Source organism: Pavona decussata, unplaced genomic scaffold (genome assembly GCF_977016875.1).
Source record: "Pavona decussata unplaced genomic scaffold, jaPavDecu1.1 SCAFFOLD_91, whole genome shotgun sequence".
NCBI lineage: Eukaryota > Metazoa > Cnidaria > Anthozoa > Scleractinia > Agariciidae > Pavona > Pavona decussata.
Window position 1 is genome coordinate 2,344,937 of NW_028145508.1, and position 20,828 is coordinate 2,365,764.

Below are 20,828 nucleotides of genomic sequence, written 5' to 3' on the forward strand. Positions count from 1 at the left end.
TTTGAAATCTTGGAGACCGCACCCAAATTTGAAAAGAAAAAGAAAAATTCGTCGTCGTGGGTTTACATCCTCCATAAAACATGCCATCAGAACATTTCATCAGGTTCCAGTCAACACTCGAAGAGAAATTTCCTATCTCCGCTCAGTCATGTAATATCCTCTATATTTCTGTACCCAGCAGAGAGGCTGAGGAAGTCATCTGTCTGGGTGTGTGGTCACAAGACTTCGATTTCACACAGAAAAGTATTGATCAGTGAGAAAGGTGGCAGGGGCTAAGCAATTTTTCAAGTCGGAAGAACTGCAAATTTGACTTTTCATCAGTGACTGACATGTTTACAACCACTAAAATTCGCAACAGAAAAAAAAAATGTCGTGCAAATTAAGAATGGCACAGAGAGTGCAGGCGTGACGAATGAAATGATAGTTCTTTGCAAAGCGATAATTGAAAGATCTGTCGATAGCTTAAATCAACAACCGTTTAGTAAACGCTTAGCGAGTGAAATCTAATGATCCTGATGAAAAGAACTTCTGTTCGCTGACCGGGTGGTTTCTTTCTTAAGTTCCATCTTGTGGGAGTGAATTTTTTTTTGGTTATTTTGTCTTGTTTTGTTCGTTCAAACAGGTGTCTGGTTCAGAACTGAGATATTCCTTCACTTGATATCAAGAACAAAAAAAGCGTTTCAGTCCACAGAAACATCCTGTAACAACGTTTTCTTTTTACGTTTGTCGTTTTACCACTGAAATGGTAGGTGGAATTAAGCCGGGAATTAAGAATAAGATGGACAAAGCATTCATGTTACTCTTTAATTCTCCGAATCGTTTTGCTGAATGCTGGGGAGATCTTATTCAGATACCATCCACAAAGATCATTCAAGCGACTTTACCACATGAAAAAACTCAATCAACTTAGAATTCTAAAAGCTGAGTATTCTGCCCTCTCTATCCATTTTGGGTTTATTTAAATAATAGGTTAATGCGACTTTTAAAGGTTTTCAAAGAGCATACATGGAACTGAATCAAAACTAAAGCAGACAGATTTCCAGACAGCAGACAGAGGCTTGGACTTGAAACTCTTTACACCACTACATCAATACACACAGTATTCATTCATACTTACGGGATGTGGACGCCTTGAAAGAAAGGCTGGCGAAAAGGAACAAGTAAATCCAACAAAATAAAAACATGGCTAGCACTTGTACCGTAGCATGCTAATGACGTTACTCTCATACCACTAACGCTTTTAAGTTTGAGCGAAAGTAATGGCGTGGGTAAGCGAAAGCTTAGCTTCACTAACCCACTTATGAAATACGAGTTGGTGTCCTTGACTTCAGGTGTTTATTTTGGAGACGTACACAGATTCCAAATAATCCACTCAACACTTTAATATCACCCTCGAGGGGTTAAACTCCCCACCCCCCTCCCGAGTTTTTGATAGGTTTTAAAGGGCAACGCTAGTCATCCCTTTTCCAGGCTGTCACAGACCAAATGTAAGAAATGCAAAACATTTTTCATGTTTCCATTTTGTTATGAAAAAAAAAAAAAAAAAAAAAAAAAAACGTTGAAGTTTGAACGCGAACTGTGACAGGCGTTTCCCAATTCAATCAAACGTTTTGCCTTTGTAAAATAGCTCATGAAACATTACCGGCTTTCAACCAATCAGAGCGTGTTATCACGAATAAAGCGCGCTTTCACTAAATATTATTCCATGAATAGTTTATAGCATTCAGATGTAGGTCATTTCGCAACTTCCTCGGACTAAGGAAAATATTACCTTCCTTTCGATCTTTTAATACATAGGAATTTTTGTAACCGACAAACCAGGAATCAGACTATGACAACCAGAAATATATTTGAAGTGGTAGTAACAAAATTATTTTATTACACTTAAGAACTTCTTTCGAGTTTTTCATTTACATTTTTACTGCCGGATGAATGTATGTTTCGGTCCATCTAGTTCATACACACCATGGACGAGGCGAATTTGTAAAGATGAGCCTGCTGTAAATTGTGAATGGATTCTTCAAGTCCAAGAATTTCAACACGTTAGCGGTATTATTGAGGAACCCTGAGAGTAGGGAAGTGGGTTTCGCCCGGAAGGATACGGTAGTGTTTATTAGAGACAAAAACACCGAGCTAAATTCAAAGTCAAATGAAGAAAATATGAACGGTATGCTAATAAGATACTAGGATAAAGATTTTTCCATCGAATTTGAAGCACGTAGAGTGCCTGCAATCGCCATTTGTCTGTAAAACGCCGGCCATCATGATCCACGGGAAAATTTTACAAAGACTTTCCGTATCACAACTTCCAAAGCTCATAATTTGTTCTAATTTTGAATATTTTCAGAAAATTATTTGACATTAATTGCGCTATTTACAAGACCTTTTCCTTGATCTGGCGGCCACCTTCAATCGAGTGCATTGTGGGAGTCCAGGGAGCAAAGCCTATATCGGTAAGAACGTCAAAAAAAAAAAATAATAAAAAACAAACAAACAAACAAACAACATCAACAACAACAACAACAACAGCAACAAAACAGAATTTTCTTCTGCAAGGAAAAACAAAACCTTTAAGTTTTCCGGGTTTGAGGACAAAACAATCCACCGTTACTTATTCCGCTTACGGTTACCCTACTGAACGTGTTGGCCCTGGACGCCCCCCAAATGTATTACAATTGTTGATAACCGCCAGATCACCAGAATGGTCTATCGTATGTCGCCAATCCTTCAGTATGAGTGTACTCCAAATACTCCATGGAAGACACAAAGGCGACTATACTTGGCCAAAATTGGATAAAGCAGGATATAATAAAACAGAAGTCATTGCAAAACACGTTTCGTTTCTTTAAAATCACTTTTTCATATGCATGTGATAGAGCATTCCCTCAAATAAATAAGAACCAGAGCACAAGAAAAATCAATAAAACGAAACATATGAGCTCTCGCTACAAATACGCCGCATTAGCAGTTGTACTTGGCAGTACTTGCTAAACAAAAAAAATCTAATAGCGACCAAACAAAACTTAGTACAATTCCAGATACCCGGAAAAAGAGAGAGAAGGGTACGCGAGTCAATTCCTCCTTTTCTTGCTTCAGACTGTTTGAGTATCGCGTCAAACGTTTTCTCGTGTTATGTGATTGACTATGAGTAGTTATCTTACGTGGTTTTATTTATTACGCTGTACGTCGTGTTTCAAGCAAACAAGCCAGACAAGGAAGAAACACTACAGTGAATGACAGCACGTGGATATGTTCATCTTGCTCACGTCAGCGCAGATCAAGAATTGGACTATACAGCCATGAGAAAAAAAATCCAAAAGGAATTAATCGTTTTTGACTGTTACGAACTCTACTTTTTAAGCATAGTTAGTCAAAAATGAAGCAGGCCAAAAAAATCTCGCCAAAACGTTCGAGACACTTGGATTGTTTTTTTACTGAAAAACATGAAAATTCCCCCACCTCCCCCCCCCCCCCCCTCAAAAAAAAAATGTTGAGAGTCAGTAGTCAAACATGTCTCGAAAATCTTGTACAGTTTATCGACTTGAACATTGTTCGGGGGGGGGGGGGGGGAGGAATTAGGATTCTAAGATTCTTTTTCGGACCTTAAACTATCGGCAATTGTCTAAATTAACAACAAAACTTTTTACAAAACCGTCAAGTGTTCCGAAACCAATTCAGTGGCCAGGATTGTAGCTTGTGAGTCTCATAACATCCTAGAGTCTTGCTTCATTTCTGAACTAGCGATGTCATAAGGAGCCACATCAAACACTGGCAATGCTCCCATCTTAGTTGTGTGAAATCCAACAACAGTTTGATGCCACTTGTTGTCTGATACCTGTGAAATAAAGATACAGTGAAAGAGTTAGTCAAAGCCAGCCAGTAAATCAGTCAGTAAGTCAATCAATCAATCAATCCGTCCGTTCGTTCTTCCATCCGTCCATCCATTCACTGCCCACGCACTCATTCTGATTCATTCATTCATTCATTCATTCATTCATTCATTCATTCATTCATTCATTCATTCATTCAGTGAAGGAAAGAAATATCTTGAAAGAAGGTCCAAGGATTTCCACTTGGGACATGCTTGTACCATTCTACAGTAGGGGAGTTCTGCGTCCTACTCATGTAAATTCAGAAACTTAGCAGTATCTTCAATTAAAGGCAATGCTTTTAATTTTCAGGATGCACGAGACTCATACAGCCCCCCCCCCCCACCCCCCCAATAACTCAGCAAGTACTGCTGATGATCTCTTGTTACTGACCACTGGCAAAAAATTCCAAGTCCTCCTGTTCTTTTACCTATCCCCCGCCCCCTCCGATAAATAATGAACGATTCCTAAACGATTTAATTTTGTTTTGGCATGTATTCAAACCGGGCTTTGTGTGCCAGATCAGAGGAGAGAGATGAAGTCTCTCTCTATAGCATTGCAGCTTTAATATTAAAACACGAAGGGAAAACTTCTGATGTTTTAATATAGCTTTTAAACTTTAGGATTAAACCCATATAAAAATTTTAATTTGTTTGTAAAACAAACCGTGTCACTAGTAGCACTAGTGAAAATAACTGAACCATACGGATTTATATGGGAAGGGACAGACAGACGGACAGAGGAGTGAACATAAGGCTGAAACCAATAGGGCCATTGAGAGACTAACCGAATAATCAGACAAAAAACCCCATGTATACCAGCCGAAATGAACAAACCACATGACCGAAAGTCGACCCAGCACAATAACCGAAAGATCAGCATAAGAAGCCAATTGCACGGTTATAATTAGTTTGAAAAGGGCTATTAGTGCGTATCTCTTATTAGAGTTTTAATTTTCAGTCCTCTGTACATATAGACATTAGATATGACCGCACGACCGAAGGAACAGCACCAAATGCCAATTACACGGTTGTTTTTTGAATTGAGGGCTTCTTCGTAATGTTTTCATACAGCTTTTAAATGGTTTAATTTTATTCTTTATAACATGGAAATATGAAAACATCTTAGCGAGGGAGAGAATTATGAATAAATTCAGGGTGAATCTCTCTACCACACGCTTCAAACTGCGGCACCACAGCTGGCCCTACGTGCCTGAGCTGACAAGTATCATTCTATGCAGTTTCAGCAAATTATAAACTTATATTTCTTTGTACTGGAGTGTCCGGCGTCTGCAGAAGAACAGTTCTTATTTTGCCGCATTATTACAGCTGGCTGGACTAAGTCTTTTCGTAGATGAAACAACTTGGAAATGTAAAATGTTGAAACACGGAGCTGAAGAACGGCAAATTAACAGCTGACCTTTGAAACTTTAACAGCTTTAACTGAGTCTTTTTACCTTGCTCTTTTGATAAAACAGTTAAGTTTGTTGATCTAACCGGGCTCGCGACATTATTTGAACACGACGTTTTATTCAAACGGCAACGTCATACCCTAGTATCCAGACCATCTCGAAACTGAGATTGATTGTTAGCGCGCGCGCTTTTAATTTAGTGAGAGAGCGAAAGAATGTCATAGTTAGCGGTGTAGTTAAGTTCTCCTTGTTAAAAACTATGCTGAACCCTTGTACCGTTAACGAGTTAAATGCAATGTAAAAATATCTTTGATGTTTTAAGTGGAAAAATTGATGACACTGAAAGCCTTAATATTATGGTAATAATGCTTTATTGTTTTAAATTATTTCTTAATTCTATGTTAAATCTGCTCCTAAGTTAAGAACCATGAAAATGACTATAAGCGAACAATGCTATCCATGGGCATAAACATGTTATAAAGAATAAAATTAAACCATTTAAAAGCTGTATGAAAACATTACGAAGAAGCCCTCAATTCAAAAAACAACCGTGTAATTGGCATTTGGTGCTGTTCCTTCGGTCGTGCGGTCATATCTAATGTCTATATGTACAGAGGACTGAAAATTAAAACTCTAATAAGAGATACGCACTAATAGCCCTTTTCAAACTAATTATAACCGTGCAATTGGCTTCTTATGCTGATCTTTCGGTTACGGGGCTGGGTCGACTTTCGGTCATGTGGTTTGTTCATTTCGGCTGGTATACATGGGGTTTTTTGTCTGATTATTCGGTTAGTCTCTCAATGGCCCTATTGGTTTCAGCCTTATGTTCACTCCTCTTTCCGTCTGTCTGTCCCTTCCCATATAAATCCGTATGGTTCAGTTATTTTCACTAGTGCTACTAGTGACACGGTTTGTTTTACAAACAAATTAAAATTTTTATATGGGCTTAATCCTAAAGTTTAAAAGCTATATTAAAACATCAGAAGTTTTCCCTTCGTGTTTTAATATTAAAGCTGCAATGCTATAGAGAGAGACTTCATCTCTCTCCTCTGATCTGGCACACAAAGATGAAAAGAACTTCTGTTCGCTGACCGGGTGGTTTCTTTCTTACTGTTCCATCTTGTGGGAGTGAATTTTTGTTTTGGTTATTTTGTCTTGTTTTGTGCGTTCAAACAGGTGTCTGGTTCAGAACTGGGATATTCCTTCACTTGATATCAAGAACAAAAAAAAAGCGTTTGAGTCCACAGAAACATCCTGTAACAACGTCTTCTTTTTGCGTTTGTCGCTTTACCACTGGAAATGGTAGGTGAAATTAAGCCGGGAATTAAGAAAAAGATTGACAAAGCAATCATGTTACTGTTTAGTTCTCCGAATCGTTTTGCTGAATGCCGGGGAGATCTTATTCAAATATCATCCACAAAGATCACTTCTCCGCGTGAAAAACCCCAATCAACTTAGAATTTTAAAAGATGAGTATTCTGCACTCTCTATCCATTCTTGGCTTTATTTAAATATGACTTTTATAGGTTTTCAAAGAACATAGATGGAACTGAATCAAAACTAAAGTAGACATATTTCCAGACAGCAGACAGAGGGTTGGACTTGAAACTCTTTACACCACTACATCAATAAACACAGTATTCATTCATACTTACGGGATGTGGACGCCTTGAAAGAAAGGCTGCCAAAAAGGAACAAGTAAATCCAGCAAAGTAAAAACATGGCTAGCACTTGTACCGTAGCATGCTAATGACATTACTCTCATACCACTAATACTTTTAAGTTTGAACGAAACTAATGGCGTGGGTAAGCGAACGCCTAGCTTCACTAACCCATTTGTGAAATACGAGTTGGTGTCCTTGACTTCAGGTGTTTATTTTGGAGACGTACACAGATTCCAAATAATCCACGCAATACTTTAATATCACCCTTGAGGGGTTAAACTCCCCCACCCGCCACCTCCCGAGTTTTTGATAGGTTTTGAAGGGCAACGCTAGTCATCCCTTTTCCAGACTGTCATATACCAAATGTAAGAAATGAAAAACATATTTCATGTTTCTATTTTGTTATGGAAAAAACACGTTGAAGTTTGAATGCGCGAACTGTGACAGGCGTCAGGTTTCCAATTCGAGTAACCGGAGCAAACGTATTGTTCAGTTGCCTTTGCAAAATAGCTCATGAAACATTACCGGCTTTCAACCAATCAGAGCGTGCTTTCACTTAAGGTTATTTCACGAATAAAGCGCCCTTTCACTAAATATTATTTCATAAATAGTTTATAGCATTCAGATGTAGGTTATTTCGTAACTTCCTCGGACTAAAAAAAATATCACCTCCCCTTCGATCTTTTTATACATAGGAATTTTTGTAACCGACAAACCAGGAATAACGCGATGACAATCGAAAATATATTTGAGGCGGTGGTAACAAAATTGTTTTATTATACTTAAGAACTTCTTTCGAGTTTTTAGTTACAATTTTAAAGACGGATGATTTTTTCAGTCCGTCTAGTTCATACACACCATGGACGAGGCGATTTTGTAAAGATGTGCCTTCAGTAATTTCTGAATGGATTCTTCAAGTCCAAGAATTTCAACACGTTAGCGGTATTATTGAGGAACAGTGAGAGCAAGGAAGTGGGTTTCGCCCGGAAGGATACGGTGGTGTTTATTGGAGACAAAAACATCGAGCTAAATTCAAAGTCACATGATTTCCCTGAAAAAAATATGAATGGTATGCTAACAAGATACTAGGATAAATATTTTTTTGTTCGAAATTGAAGCACGTAGTTTCAAAAGAGTGCCTGCCATCGCCATTTGTCTGTAAAAATCCACGGGGAAATTTTAGGTACAGAGAAAATTTGATCACACGCTTTCTACTACAAAGACTTCCCGAATCATGTCTTCCAAAGCTCATAGTTTGATCTGATTTTGAATATTTTCAGGAACTTATTTGACATTAATTGCGCTATTTACAAGACCTCTTCCTTGATCTGGCGGCCACCTTCTATCGAGATGCGTTGTGGGAGTCCAGGGAGCAAAGCCTGCAACGGTAAGAACGTCAAAAAAACAAAAAAACAAAAAAACAAAACAAACAAACAAATAAACAACAACAAACGAAAAACAGAATTTCCTGTGCAAGGAAAACCAAAACCTGGTATGAGGACAAAATATCAGACATTTTACCTTAACACTACTGACATCCATTAAGCTTCTTCACAATCCGTTATTTATGCTGCTTGCGAGGTTACTCCACTAAAAGTGTTGGCCCTGGACGCCCCCGGTTATTCAAAGAGTGGATAACTTTATCCAGTTAATATATCACTATCCAGAGGATAAAATGTATTGGTTGGAGTTCATTTTCTCCGCTGGAAAGCAATTTATTGACTGGATAACGTTATCTAGTCGATAAATCGCTTTCCAGAAGATAAATTTACTCCAACTAATACATTTTATCGGCTGGATAGTGACTTATTCACTGGATAAAGTTATCCACTCTTTGAACAACAGGGGCCGGATCGCCAAAATGGTCTATCGTATGTCGCAAATCCTTCAGTATGAGTGATTTCTACTCCAAATACTCCATGTAAGACACAATGGCAACTATACTTAGGCAAAATTAGATAAAGCAGGACGTAATTAAACAGAAGTCATTGCAAAACACGTTTCGTTTCTTTAAAATCACTTTTTCACATGCATGTGATAAAGCATCCCCTCAAATAAATAAGAACCAGAGCACTAGAAAAATCAATATAACAAAACATATATGCTTTCCCTACAAATGCGCCGCAGTAGAAGTTGTACTTGGGAGTACTTGCTAAACAAAAACCAGCTGTAATAGCGACCAAACAAAACTTATCACAATTCCAGATACCCGGAAGAAGAGAGAGAAGGGTAGGCGAGTCAATTCCTCCTTTTCTTCCTTCAAACTGTTTGAGCGTCAAACGTTTCCTCATGTTATGTGATTGATTGCGAGTAGTTTTATTTATTACGCTGTACGTCGTGGTTCAAGCAAGCAAGCCAAAGAAAGAAGAAACACTACAGTGAATGACAGCACGTGGATATGTTCATCTTGTTCCCGTCAGTGTAGATCAAGAATTGGATTATACAGCCATGAGAAAAAATGCAAAAGGAATTAATCGTTTTCGAATGTTACGAACTCTATTTTTTATGCATAGTTAGTCAAGAATGAAGGAGGCCCATAAATCCTGGCCTAAACGTTCGGGAAACTTATTTTTTACTTTAAAATATGAAAATTCTCCCCACCCCCCTTCCTAAACAATGCTGAGGGTCAGGAGTCAAACATGTGTCGAAAATCTTGTACAGTTTATCGACTTCAACTTTGTTTAGGTTGGGGGGGGGGGGGGGGGCGTTGAAAATAAGTTTCAAAGATTCTTTTTGGGACCTTAAACTATTGGCAATTGTCTAATTTCACAACAAAACTTTTACAAAAAAAATTCAAGAGTCCCGAAACCAGTTCAGTGGACAGGATTGTAGCTTGTGAGTCTCCTAATATCCTAAGGCTAGACTATTTCAAAAACAAGTTCTCCAGCAGTTTTTTCGTGTGTTCGGTTTATTATACTTTATAAAATGATTGCAAGGTTTTAGATTCTGCGTGATAACTTTAACTGTATCCGCTGGAATGAGAGCTGTCTATCAGTACTTTCCTGTGGTGCTGTTTATTATGCTGTACAAGGCGTTTCTTACTTTTGAATCTGTGCATCCAATCCTAAAGATTGATCATTCAAATGAAAGCTACTGAGCATTACTTTCCTGTGGCGCTGTTTATTAAGCTGGAATAGGTGATCCCGGTTGTGGATTAAATTCTAATTTGTGACAATTCAAGGGAAACCCTTAAGCAGTATACCTTTAATTTGTGCTGTCATTTTTTTTTCTTCCTTCAATATTTTGCAAAGTAAGGTTCCGAATTTTTTGTTAAAAGTTTGAACTTATTGACACTCCTACGAGTGAAGAAAGGAAATAGGGTCTTCGAGTAGCTGGAACCACATAATGTTGTTACACAAAGTGTTTGTTAGATTCTCCGCAATATTTTTTTTGTACACCTAATAAATAAAACACATTTTGCCGTGTAAAGTAATAAATTGGTGTATTGAATTTCTGCGTCCATTCTCTTAAGCTAATGTTAGCCAATTACTACAGTACAAAAGTTTTTTGCTAACATGCCCATCTTGCGGCAGAAGACTTCGACTTCAAAAGTATTTTTAGACTTTTAAGTTGAATAATTAGTAGAAGAAACAAACGGGAAAGGTCTTGCTTTATTTCTGAACTAGCGATGTCATAAGGAGCCACAACAAACACTGGCAAGCTTCCATTTTAGTATTTTTAAATACCAGAGCAGTTTGATGCCACTTGTTGTCTGTTACCTGTGAAATAAAGATACAGTTAAACAGTCAGTCAAAGCCAGCCAGTAAATCAGCCAGTAAGTCAGTCAATCAATAAAACCGTCCGTCCGTTCATCAATCCACGCACGCACGCACGCACGCACGCTTCGTTCATTCATTCATTCATTCATTCATTCATTCATTCATTCATTCATTCATTCATTCATTCATTCATTCATTCATTCATTCATTCATTCATTCATTCATTCATTCATTCATTCATTCATTCATTCATTCATTCTTTCATTCATTCATTCATTCATTAGATTCATTCATTCATTCATTCATTCATTCATTCATTAGATTCATTCATTCATTCATTCATTCATTCATTCAATCATTCATTCATTCATTCATTCATTCATTCATTCATTCATTCATTCATTAGATTCATTCATTCATTCATTCATTCATTCATTCATTAGATTCATTCATTCATTCATTCATTCATTCATTCAATCATTCATTCATTCATTCATTCATTCATTCATTCATTCATTCATTCATTCATTCATTCATTCATTCATTCATTCATTCATTCATTCATTCATTCATTCATTCATTCATTCGTTCGTTCGTTCATTCGGTGAGTCAAGGAAATGAATATCTTGAAAGAAAGTCCAAGGATTTCCACTTGGGACATGCCTGTACCATTCTACAACAGGGGAGTTCTGCGTCCTACTCATATAAATTCAGAAACCAAGCAGTATCGTTAATTAAAGGCAATGCGTTTAATTTTCAGAATGCACGAGACTCATAAAGCGCCCCCCCCCCACCCCCCCCAATAACTCAGCAAGTACTGCTGATGATCTCTTGTGGATACTGGCAAAAAATTTCAAGTCCTCCCGTTTTCTCACCTATCTCCCGCCTCCTCCGATAAATAAAATAAATAATGAACGCTCCCTAACCGATGTGATGTTGTTTTCGCATGTATTTAAGCCGGGAAAGCGCATTAGGCGAATTGTGCTCATGTAGTCGGTTTTCGAACAGAGGCCTTGTTCAGCCTCCTCCACAGATGCTTCGTTTCGCACTTTGGTCAAAGGCGAGCGGGAAACGCGAGTGACTGGTGACGACGCGCGAGGGACCACGGGAAGGAGAAAGAAGAGAAGAGAAGAGAAGCGCCGTCTCTCCCCCTTGCTTCTTCCCGCCGTCCTTTGCGCGCAGGGAGAGACGTCTGGGAACGAGGCAGGGCCTTGTTTACGTCCGCATGGAAAACCAAAATAATCCGTTCTGGTCTGCTGAAAACCTTTGAAATGACGTGATTGTTCAGGTATTTGTTTACCTGTAGAGGGGCGCTCTGTATAAATTACACGAAATCAGTAGAGCATGAACAACAACTGCAGCTTGTTAGCGGAGCACCTACAGCGATAAAGGAAACGATAAACTGCATTTTAATCTTTCAAAGCAGAAAAGCAAACATGTCTGTAGAGGTAAATTGGCAGACAACAAGACCCACCATCAGAGAAAGAACCAAGTTCATGTTCAATAACCATCTCTTCAGTGATGTGAAGGTTGTGGCTCGTACGAGCGATGGTGAAAGCGAAAGTAAGCGAGCTATTCCTGCTCACAAGTTCGTGCTGTCGATTGGTAGTCCTGTGTTTGAAGCCATGTTATACGGTGAGTTAGCAGAGACCAGAGACACTATCGAACTACCTGACTGTCAGTACGATAGTCTATTGGAGTTTTTTCGATACTTGTACAGCGATGAAGTGAACTTAAGCGGAAGTACTGTAATGGGAGTGTTATACTTGGCTAAGAAATACATGTTGCCTTCTCTTGTTGCCAAATGCACAAAATATCTACAGGATAATTTAGATGCATCAAATGTTTTCGACATTCTGCCAACGGCTGACAAGTATGAAGAGAAAGTTATTGTGGATCAATGCTGGTAAGTGATCGATAAACAGACAAAAGCGGCCGTCGATTCGGATGGCTTTGTGACAATTCAAAGGTCCATACTTGAAGCGATAGTCGTTAGAGATTCCCTGAGCATCGAAGAAGTCGATTTGTTTCAAGCTGTTGATTTTTGGGCAACGAAACAATGCGAAAAGAATGGTTCAACAGCGAGTGGCGAGTTGAAGAGAAGAATTCTCGGTGAAAGAATTATTAAAGCGATACGTTTTCCAGTGATGACTCAAAGGGAATTTGCAGCTGTTGTCGTTGAAAAAAGAATTCTTACTCCAGATGAACTGGTAAGATTTTTTCAGTTTTTCAGTGCAACATTGACTTCTTCAGTGGGATTTCCAGAAACTAAGCGATCTGGTCCTGTTCTTCGTTGTGGCAGACCTGAATTGGTTGTGGAAACTGATTAGCGCTACGATGGCGACAGCGAAATTGTAGTTTTTACTGTGGACAAAGACAGCACCTTACATGGAGTATGTCTGTGCGGAAGTAACAGCAACGACTACACGGTAACATTGCAACTGTGGGACAGAAGTACCGGCCCACTTGTTGAACTAATACCAGAAGTTACAGGAACTTTTTCTTCTAGGCTTTTGGAGTACAAAGGTAGTACCTATTATGGTTTTAAAGTTTTGTTTGACTTTTCGGTTGCTTTAAAGAAAAATACTTGTTACATGATTTCAGCTTCTATAACTGGCCCACCATCTTGGAAGGGCGTTGGTGGCATTGCAAGAGTCCAGTCGTCTGGCGTAACTTTTCAGTTTTATCACAGTTTTTTCACTATTACATCTGGTATTTTAAAATCAAATCAGCTGGTTCATCAATTTCCTGAATTTCTGTTCTCTGTTTACCCTGAAATTTGATTTTTCGATCAATCGTTAAATTCGATATTGCTTCCCCTGTCCATAGAAGGGGATCGTTTTCTCCAAGAAAAAATTCGTAAGTGCAAATGATAAAGAAGGAGGACACAAAATTATAAAAAAAAAAAAAAACAAGAGACCGAAGAGATACAACTGAATGGTATTCGACAGTGTTATTATTTTTTCTTGAGTACAGCTTATCAGTGGTATTGTCATGTCATTATCATTATCCCTCGTTGTTTAAGACGAATCTGTTATAAATCCCTCATCTGCGGTCTGACGCACGAATAATTCGTTTTTGGTATTTATTTGATGGTACAGTTCGCACCTTTACATCCAACAAGATTGGTCATTCACGCTGTAATTATATGGGCATTTAGTTTGAAATCAAAGAAAAGCTGGAAAGTAATCAGCGCGCAAAAAGACAAAGATTACACAACAATTCGACTCACTTGCATAAATGCATCTCTTATCTTAGCTATCGGCTTGAACAAATAAAAAATATCACTCACCCGGTGAGGAAACAAAGTCGGCAATTAAAAAAAAAATTCACAATTTTTCTCATGTCGTTGCATTAGTGTTAAAAATTAACAGTTACAGTTCGATTTTTATCGATTTCAATTTACAGGTATCGAAAATTAAATTTAAAAAAAAAACTGTGTGTGGTGAGAGAGAAGACAACAGTTGTTGAACGCTGATTAATGAAGCAGGATCACGCGGCTAAGCCAAGACTTTAAGCTACTTCATTTTACCAGTTTTATAATGTCTGATTAGATGCTCGAATAAATATGAACAGAAACCAGAAACTCCCCTTTTGTTCCAGCAAAAGTAAATAATTTTCAGATCGAATCTCAGAAACACTCTCAGAAGTATGTGTGTAGTATGCCGGCAGCTGTTATCAGTAATTTATGCATCTCGCCGCCTTCTGTCACGCTGCTTCTGTCCTAGAATACCTGGTTTTAAAAACTCCTAGGCTTATCAATTTTAACAATAGTGACAAAAACTTGATTTAATTGTTAATATTTGAGTTGTAAGAAGGCTGTTCGACTCCTGTTGTCACCTAAACGATTTTTTTGTTACCTTCTATCGGTGCACGTTCTGTGTTTGATTGACTTCTGTGTTCACTTCCTAAAGCAATGCAAAAAAACTTAACGGCGGGCGTAAATGCTATCGTCAGACATTAAAATAGTGAATGTGACTGAGATGAAGGTCTGGCGTTAGCAGTTACGCCCGACATTAAATTTTATGCAACTCACCCCGGGTGCCGGCGTCCTCTCCTCCAAACACCACTCCACCCATTTCTATTAGCCCAGCTGCACTCAGGCTCACTCTCTCGCCCCAACTGTCGCGCGATCAAAAGTTTAAAAACGCCCCGGGGGAACTCCCACATACAAGTGTCGGGTGCGATCGTCTGAAATTTTGAAAAGCACCCCTCTAAGGTACCAGAATTCTGTTTTGTGGTCGTGGTTTTTGGTCCCTGAGAAGAACCAAATCAGTTGACTGACATTTACTTTCTCTCAATTTTTTCGGCTCAATACCCTAAAAGGTGCCAACATACCTCTGACGGAAGTCATTTTAGATTTTAGCATCCTAAGGGGGTACCAAACCACGAATTTTACGACAATCATCCCAGTCACTTTTATATGGAAGTCCCCCGCCCCCGGGAAAATGCCCTATCACGAAGGAAAACCCCTTGGCAATCCTGGCTTGTTATAGCCTCCCACGCAGTCGTCTTTAGAGGACTCGTATTAGGGTGACTTAAGCAGCGACGACGGCAACGGCAACGAAAACAACACTTGAAAATATACCTTTACTTCGTTTTTGCTACTTCGCGATTATTTTAACTCGCTCAACTTCTACAGAAACAGCGAACTATCCAGGAACCAAATTGGTAGGAGTGGCGTTCAAGTTAATGAAAGAAAATGAAAAATTCACCGTCGTGCGCTGACGTTCTCCAAAATACCTATAATTTGGTCATTTCACGTTGTTGTTTTTCAGAGGACAGCAAAGAAGTGTACCAAAATGTAAAACGCACGTGCAGAGCGATTGTTTTTGCTCATTAAACCTATTGTTTTGTGGCGTTGTCGTTGTCGTCGCCGTCGTCGTTGCTTAAGCTCCCTGTTACCTCCTCCCCTACGAGTCCCCTGAAAACGGCTGTGTGGGCCGTGGGAGGCTAGGCTTGTTACGAGGAATAACTTTTCGTTTCTTTTATCACTAAAGACTATTTATAAACAAAACTGACTGATTGCAGGGCTGACACTACGTCCAGGAGCAATTTATTTGGGCCAATGAAGTTCAACTAGTGCAACTAGGCTTGTTCAGGGCGATAGTAACAATGAGAAAAAAATTAAAGGCTCTTAAAAGTTTACATTTGAACGTACACAGAAATGGTTAAGTAAGCGAGTGTACATGACATAGCGTATTATATAACGGTTCATAAGATACTTACTAAGAAGTTGAAAAATACTTAAAATGATTAATGACTAACGTTCATTTCGTCTTTATATCTTACTTACTTGGGCATATTGCCTGTGCCACCTCGTCAATTAGCTTAGGTACATCAGAGGCCTCCGAAACAGAGAACATGTCTTTGTTTTTCAGTCTTTCCAGCTCTCGGTAGTATTTTCTAGCATCTCCTGCAGCCACAGTGTAGATCTCAAATCCCCTCGACTTTAGTTTGTCAGCTGGTATATGCGGATCTCCCGGCTGGGTTTGAGCGCCATCGGTCACGATCACGATTACCTATGCGAATGAAGTCAATCACCATATATATACAACCGCACAAAGAGCAAGACTGAAGCTCAAGACTGCAAATTAGTGGCAATGTTTGCCTAATTGGACCCTTTGAGGGCTGTGGATCAAGCAATAATTCTACGTGCAATTTCTCTTTCAATTCACTTTTCTCTACTTCCGTCCTTTATATTCCTTCTTTTCTCTCATTCTTTCTTTTCTCGGATGGGAGCACCTCTCCTAATAGGGTAGATTGTCCCGGGGTGTTTTGCGCAAAAGCAAACAAATAAAACTAACAAACAAACGATAAAATGGAACGACTAGTCTATGACCAGCTCCCAGTTGGCTTGATAGCTCAGTTGGTAGAGCACTGCACCGGTATCACAGACGTCATGGGTTCGAATCCCGTTCAAGCCTGAATTTTTTTCAGGCTTTCTTTTCGCAACTGCTTAAGTTGCGTAGTAGCTGCGAGGATCTTTCTGCAATTTGATCTTTTATCCGCAGTTCAAAATATGTTTCATATATTTACATTTATTTAGTACTTAATCAATGCAATATATACGATACAACACCATACGGTACGATACAATACAATACAGTGTGAAACAATACCATTTATTAAAAACTGGATCATAGTATAATGCAATTCCAGGGTTTTGATTGGCTTAGCGGCCATGGTATATGAGCCATTATACCATGCCCGAGAAGTAGCGACCATAAATTTTTTTCTGGTTGCTCTTATAAAAGAAATCATCAAGGCCTACCAATATTACTTGATTGTCTTTAATAAAACAATTATTCCACTCGCGCTTGTTGGATATCCAACGCGCGCTCGTGGAATAATTGTTAAATATACAATACGATACGATGCGATGGGATGCGATACAATGCGATACGATACGATACAATCCAATACAATGCAATGCAATGGCGGAGACAATCTAATGCGACGCGTTGCAATGCAATGCAATGCAATTCGCATGCGATGCCAGGATCTCATTCAGAGATCTAAAGGGAGAGCAAAAATATAGTTATGTGGTTGGGACCATGATTTAGGTTTCTGAACAGCTATATAATAAGAAAGGCGGCTGAAAAATGTAAGCTGTTGTGTAAACAAGAAAAAAAGGCGATTGATCCCACTGCTGCTCTCCCAAACTTTTAATCGTATTGCTTTCAAAACACGGACAAAATAAGAATTTACTGTGCTTGCGTTTAATTTAAGGCCCTTTGTTTTTCACAATCATAGCGCGTTCAGAATCCAAGGGTGCTTACCATTTACGCAAACCACCCGGATGGAAATTTGCGGCATAAATACGAAATGATTTAGCTTGTCTTAACGGAAGATGGATAACATGCAAAATGTATGAACATCAGCTGTAAATACCAAAAGGAGTAATAAAATGCATCACTTTGACCAGAAGCCCATAATTTCAGAAGTACCACTGATTTGATTTTCCAACTAGAATTTCCGGATTTTCCATTTAAATGGTAAGCACCCCAGTTTTTACAAGTCAAAACATGTAGCCAAGTTAGTGAGAGCTTTAATTCGAGTTCAATTACTTATCAATAAAATTTAACCCAAAAGCTACAGTTAGCCTACACGGCAGGAACTAGAACGGGGGAGGTGAGGGAGAGGGCGAAGCCAGGTGAGCGCGGAGGATAAGAAAAAGGAGGCTTCAAACCTAAGGCTTTTCAAAGCTTGGATTCAAGTTAGCGTGTATCAGGAGCTTTCGAAAAACAGTGCAAGTCATTCTCTAAGTCGGGTTTATATAAGACATGCAAAATGAATGACAAAAGATAACCTACCTTTCGAACTCGTGGGTCTTTCCTGTAGCCGTACCAATTCGTCTCTTCATTATAAAGTTTCTCATTCGCATCTCTTAACCCTAAGTGTAACTGTGTATTAGCCCCCGGAACTGGACCAGGAAGTCTAAGCACTTTGTTAATGACGGTATCCGTGTCTTGTCCCTCGTTGAACCCAAATTCGACGTTTGAATCTGTGCCGAATTTTATCACGCCAACGTGCGTTCCTTCAGCAGACACGTGCAGTAGCTTGGTAACTCCAGCGACAAACACTTGGACGTCGCGCCACGCGTTTGTTATGCTACTGGACGCGTCCAAAACGAAACCAAGATCGAGAACACATGGATCGTCTACTTTCTCTGTTGGAGAAGAAGCATAATGCATACAGTCAAACACTATATTGAACTGAAGAACCAGGCTTATTGTGGCGTAACGAGGTTGCTACGGAATACCAGACAAAGGCCAATTTCAAAGTGCAAACATCTTTCGCGTTTGTACCCAGGATAACACAATGCGCTCATTTTGATACAATTTTTGAACCGGAATGTCGCGAAGCAAGCATAGGTACCCATTCCCTTTGCAAGTGATTTTTTGATAGATTCAGCGAAAGAAGAATGATGCAAGCCTTGTACGCTACCGCTGCGCCCGCGCTTCGATTTTAGAGTATGTACGGTCGTGGGTTACTGCTCAATTGACTAGTTTTCGCTCCACTCCAAGTACAATATGGAGCTTTAGCAACGACGACGTCAAACGCCATCGCGGTTATTCCAACTCGCCTTAAACGTCAAATACAGATTGATTTTTGAAATCTTGGAGACCGCACCCAAATTTGAAAAGAAAAAGAAAAATTCGTCGTCGTGGGTTTACATCCTCCATAAAACATGCCATCAGAACATTTCATCAGGTTCCAGTCAACACTCGAAGAGAAATTTCCTATCTCCGCTCAGTCATGTAATATCCTCTATATTTCTGTACCCAGCAGAGAGGCTGAGGAAGTCATCTGTCTGGGTGTGTGGTCACAAGACTTCGATTTCACACAGAAAAGTATTGATCAGTGAGAAAGGTGGCGGGGGCTAAGCAATTTTTCAAGTCGGAAGAACTGCAAATTTGACTTTTCATCAGTGACTGACATGTTTACAACCAAATTCGCAACAGAAAAAAAAATGTCGTGCAAATTAAGAATGGCACAGAGAGTGCAGGCGTGACGAATGAAATGATAGTTCTTTGCAAAGCGATAATTGAAAGATCTGTCGATAGCTTAAATCAACAACCGTTTAGTAAACGCTTAGCGAGTGAAATCTAATGATCCTGATGAAAAGAACTTCTGTTCGCTGACCGGGTGGTTTCTTTCTTAAGTTCTATCTTGTGGGAGTGAATTTTTTTTTGGTTATTTTGTCTTGTTTTGTGCGTTCAAACAGGTGTCTGGTTCAGAACTGAGATATTCCTTCACTTGATATCAAGAACAAAAAAAGCGTTTCAGTCCACAGAAACATCCCGTAATAACGTTTTCTTTTTACGTTTGTCGTTTTACCACTGAAAATGGTAGGTGGAATTAAGCCGGGAATTAAGAAAAAGATGGACAAAGCATTCATGTTACTCTTTAATTCTCCGAATCGTTTTGCTGAATGCCAAAGAGATCTAATTCAGATACCATCCACAAAGATCATTCAAGCGACTTTACCGCATGAAAAAACTCAATCAACTTAGAATTCTAAAAGCTGAGTATTCTGCCCTCTCTATCCATTTTGGGTTTATTTAAATAATAGGTTAATGCGACTTTTAAAGGTTTTCAAAGAGCATACATGGAACTGAATCAAAACTAAAGCAGACAGAGGCTTGGAATTGAAACTCTTTACACCACTACATCAATAAACACAGTATTCATTCATACTTACGGGTTGTGGGCGCCTTGAAAGAAAGGCTGCCAAAAAGAAACAAGTAAATCCAACGAAGTAAAAACATGGCTAGCACTTGTACCGTAGCATGCTAATGACATTACTCTCATACCACTAACGCTTTTAAGTTTGAGCGAAACTAATGGCGTGGGTAAGCGAAAGCTTAGCTTCACTAACCCACTTGTGAAATACGAGTTCGTGTCCTTGACTTCAGGTGTTTATTTTGGAGACGTACACAGACTCCAAATAATCCACTCAACACTTTAATATCACCCTCGAGGGGTTAAACTCCCGAGTTTTCGATAGGTTTTAAAGGGCAACGCTAGTCATCCCTTTTCCAGGCTGTCACAGACCAAATGTAAGAAATGCAAAACATTTTTCATGTTTCCATTTTGTTATGAAAAAAAAAAAAAAAAAAAAAAAAAAAAAAAACACGTTGAAGTTTGAACGCGAACTGTGACAGGCGTTTCCCAATTCAATCAAACGTTTTGCCTTTGTAAAATAGCTCATGAAACATTACCGGCTTTCAACCAATCAGAGCGTGTTATCACGAATAAAGCGCGCTTTCACTAAATATTATTCCATGAATAGTTTATAGCATTCAGATGTAGGTCATTTCGCAACTTCCTCGGACTAAGGAAAATATTACCTTCCTTTCGATCTTTTAATACATAGGAATTTTTGTAACCGACAAACCAGGAATCAGACTATGACAACCAGAAATATATTTGAAGTGGTAGTAACAAAATTATTTTATTACACTTAAGAACTTCTTTCGAGTTTTTCATTTACATTTTTACTGCCGGATGAATGTATGTTTCGGTCCATCTAGTTCATACACACCATGGACGAGGCGAATTTGTAAAGATGAGCTTGCTGTAAATTGTGAATGGATTCTTCAAGTCCAAGAATATCAACACGTTAGCGGTATTATTGAGGAACCCTGAGAGTAGG

At 39.0% G+C, this 20,828-nt stretch overlaps 1 protein-coding gene and 1 pseudogene across 2 annotated transcripts in view; one reads left to right on the forward strand and one right to left on the reverse strand.

Moving 5' to 3' along the window:
• Positions 1–10,285: 10,285 nt before the first annotated feature.
• The window catches only part of LOC146474196 (vitrin-like), a 98,083-nt gene continuing 87,540 nt past the window's right edge, over positions 10,286–20,828 (reverse strand). The window contains exon 3 of the mRNA XM_085117514.1: positions 10,286–10,666. Within this exon, the coding sequence (XP_084973640.1) occupies positions 10,626–10,666 (41 nt within the window). The 3' untranslated portion in view covers positions 10,286–10,625. The remainder of the gene's footprint in view (positions 10,667–20,828) is intronic.
• LOC146474197 (BTB/POZ domain-containing protein 6 pseudogene) overlaps positions 11,865–20,828 on the forward strand; it is a 34,482-nt pseudogene continuing 25,518 nt past the window's right edge. Inside the window, exon 1 of the transcript XR_014866243.1 lies at positions 11,865–13,220. The product of XR_014866243.1 is annotated as a BTB/POZ domain-containing protein 6 pseudogene (transcript). The remainder of the gene's footprint in view (positions 13,221–20,828) is intronic.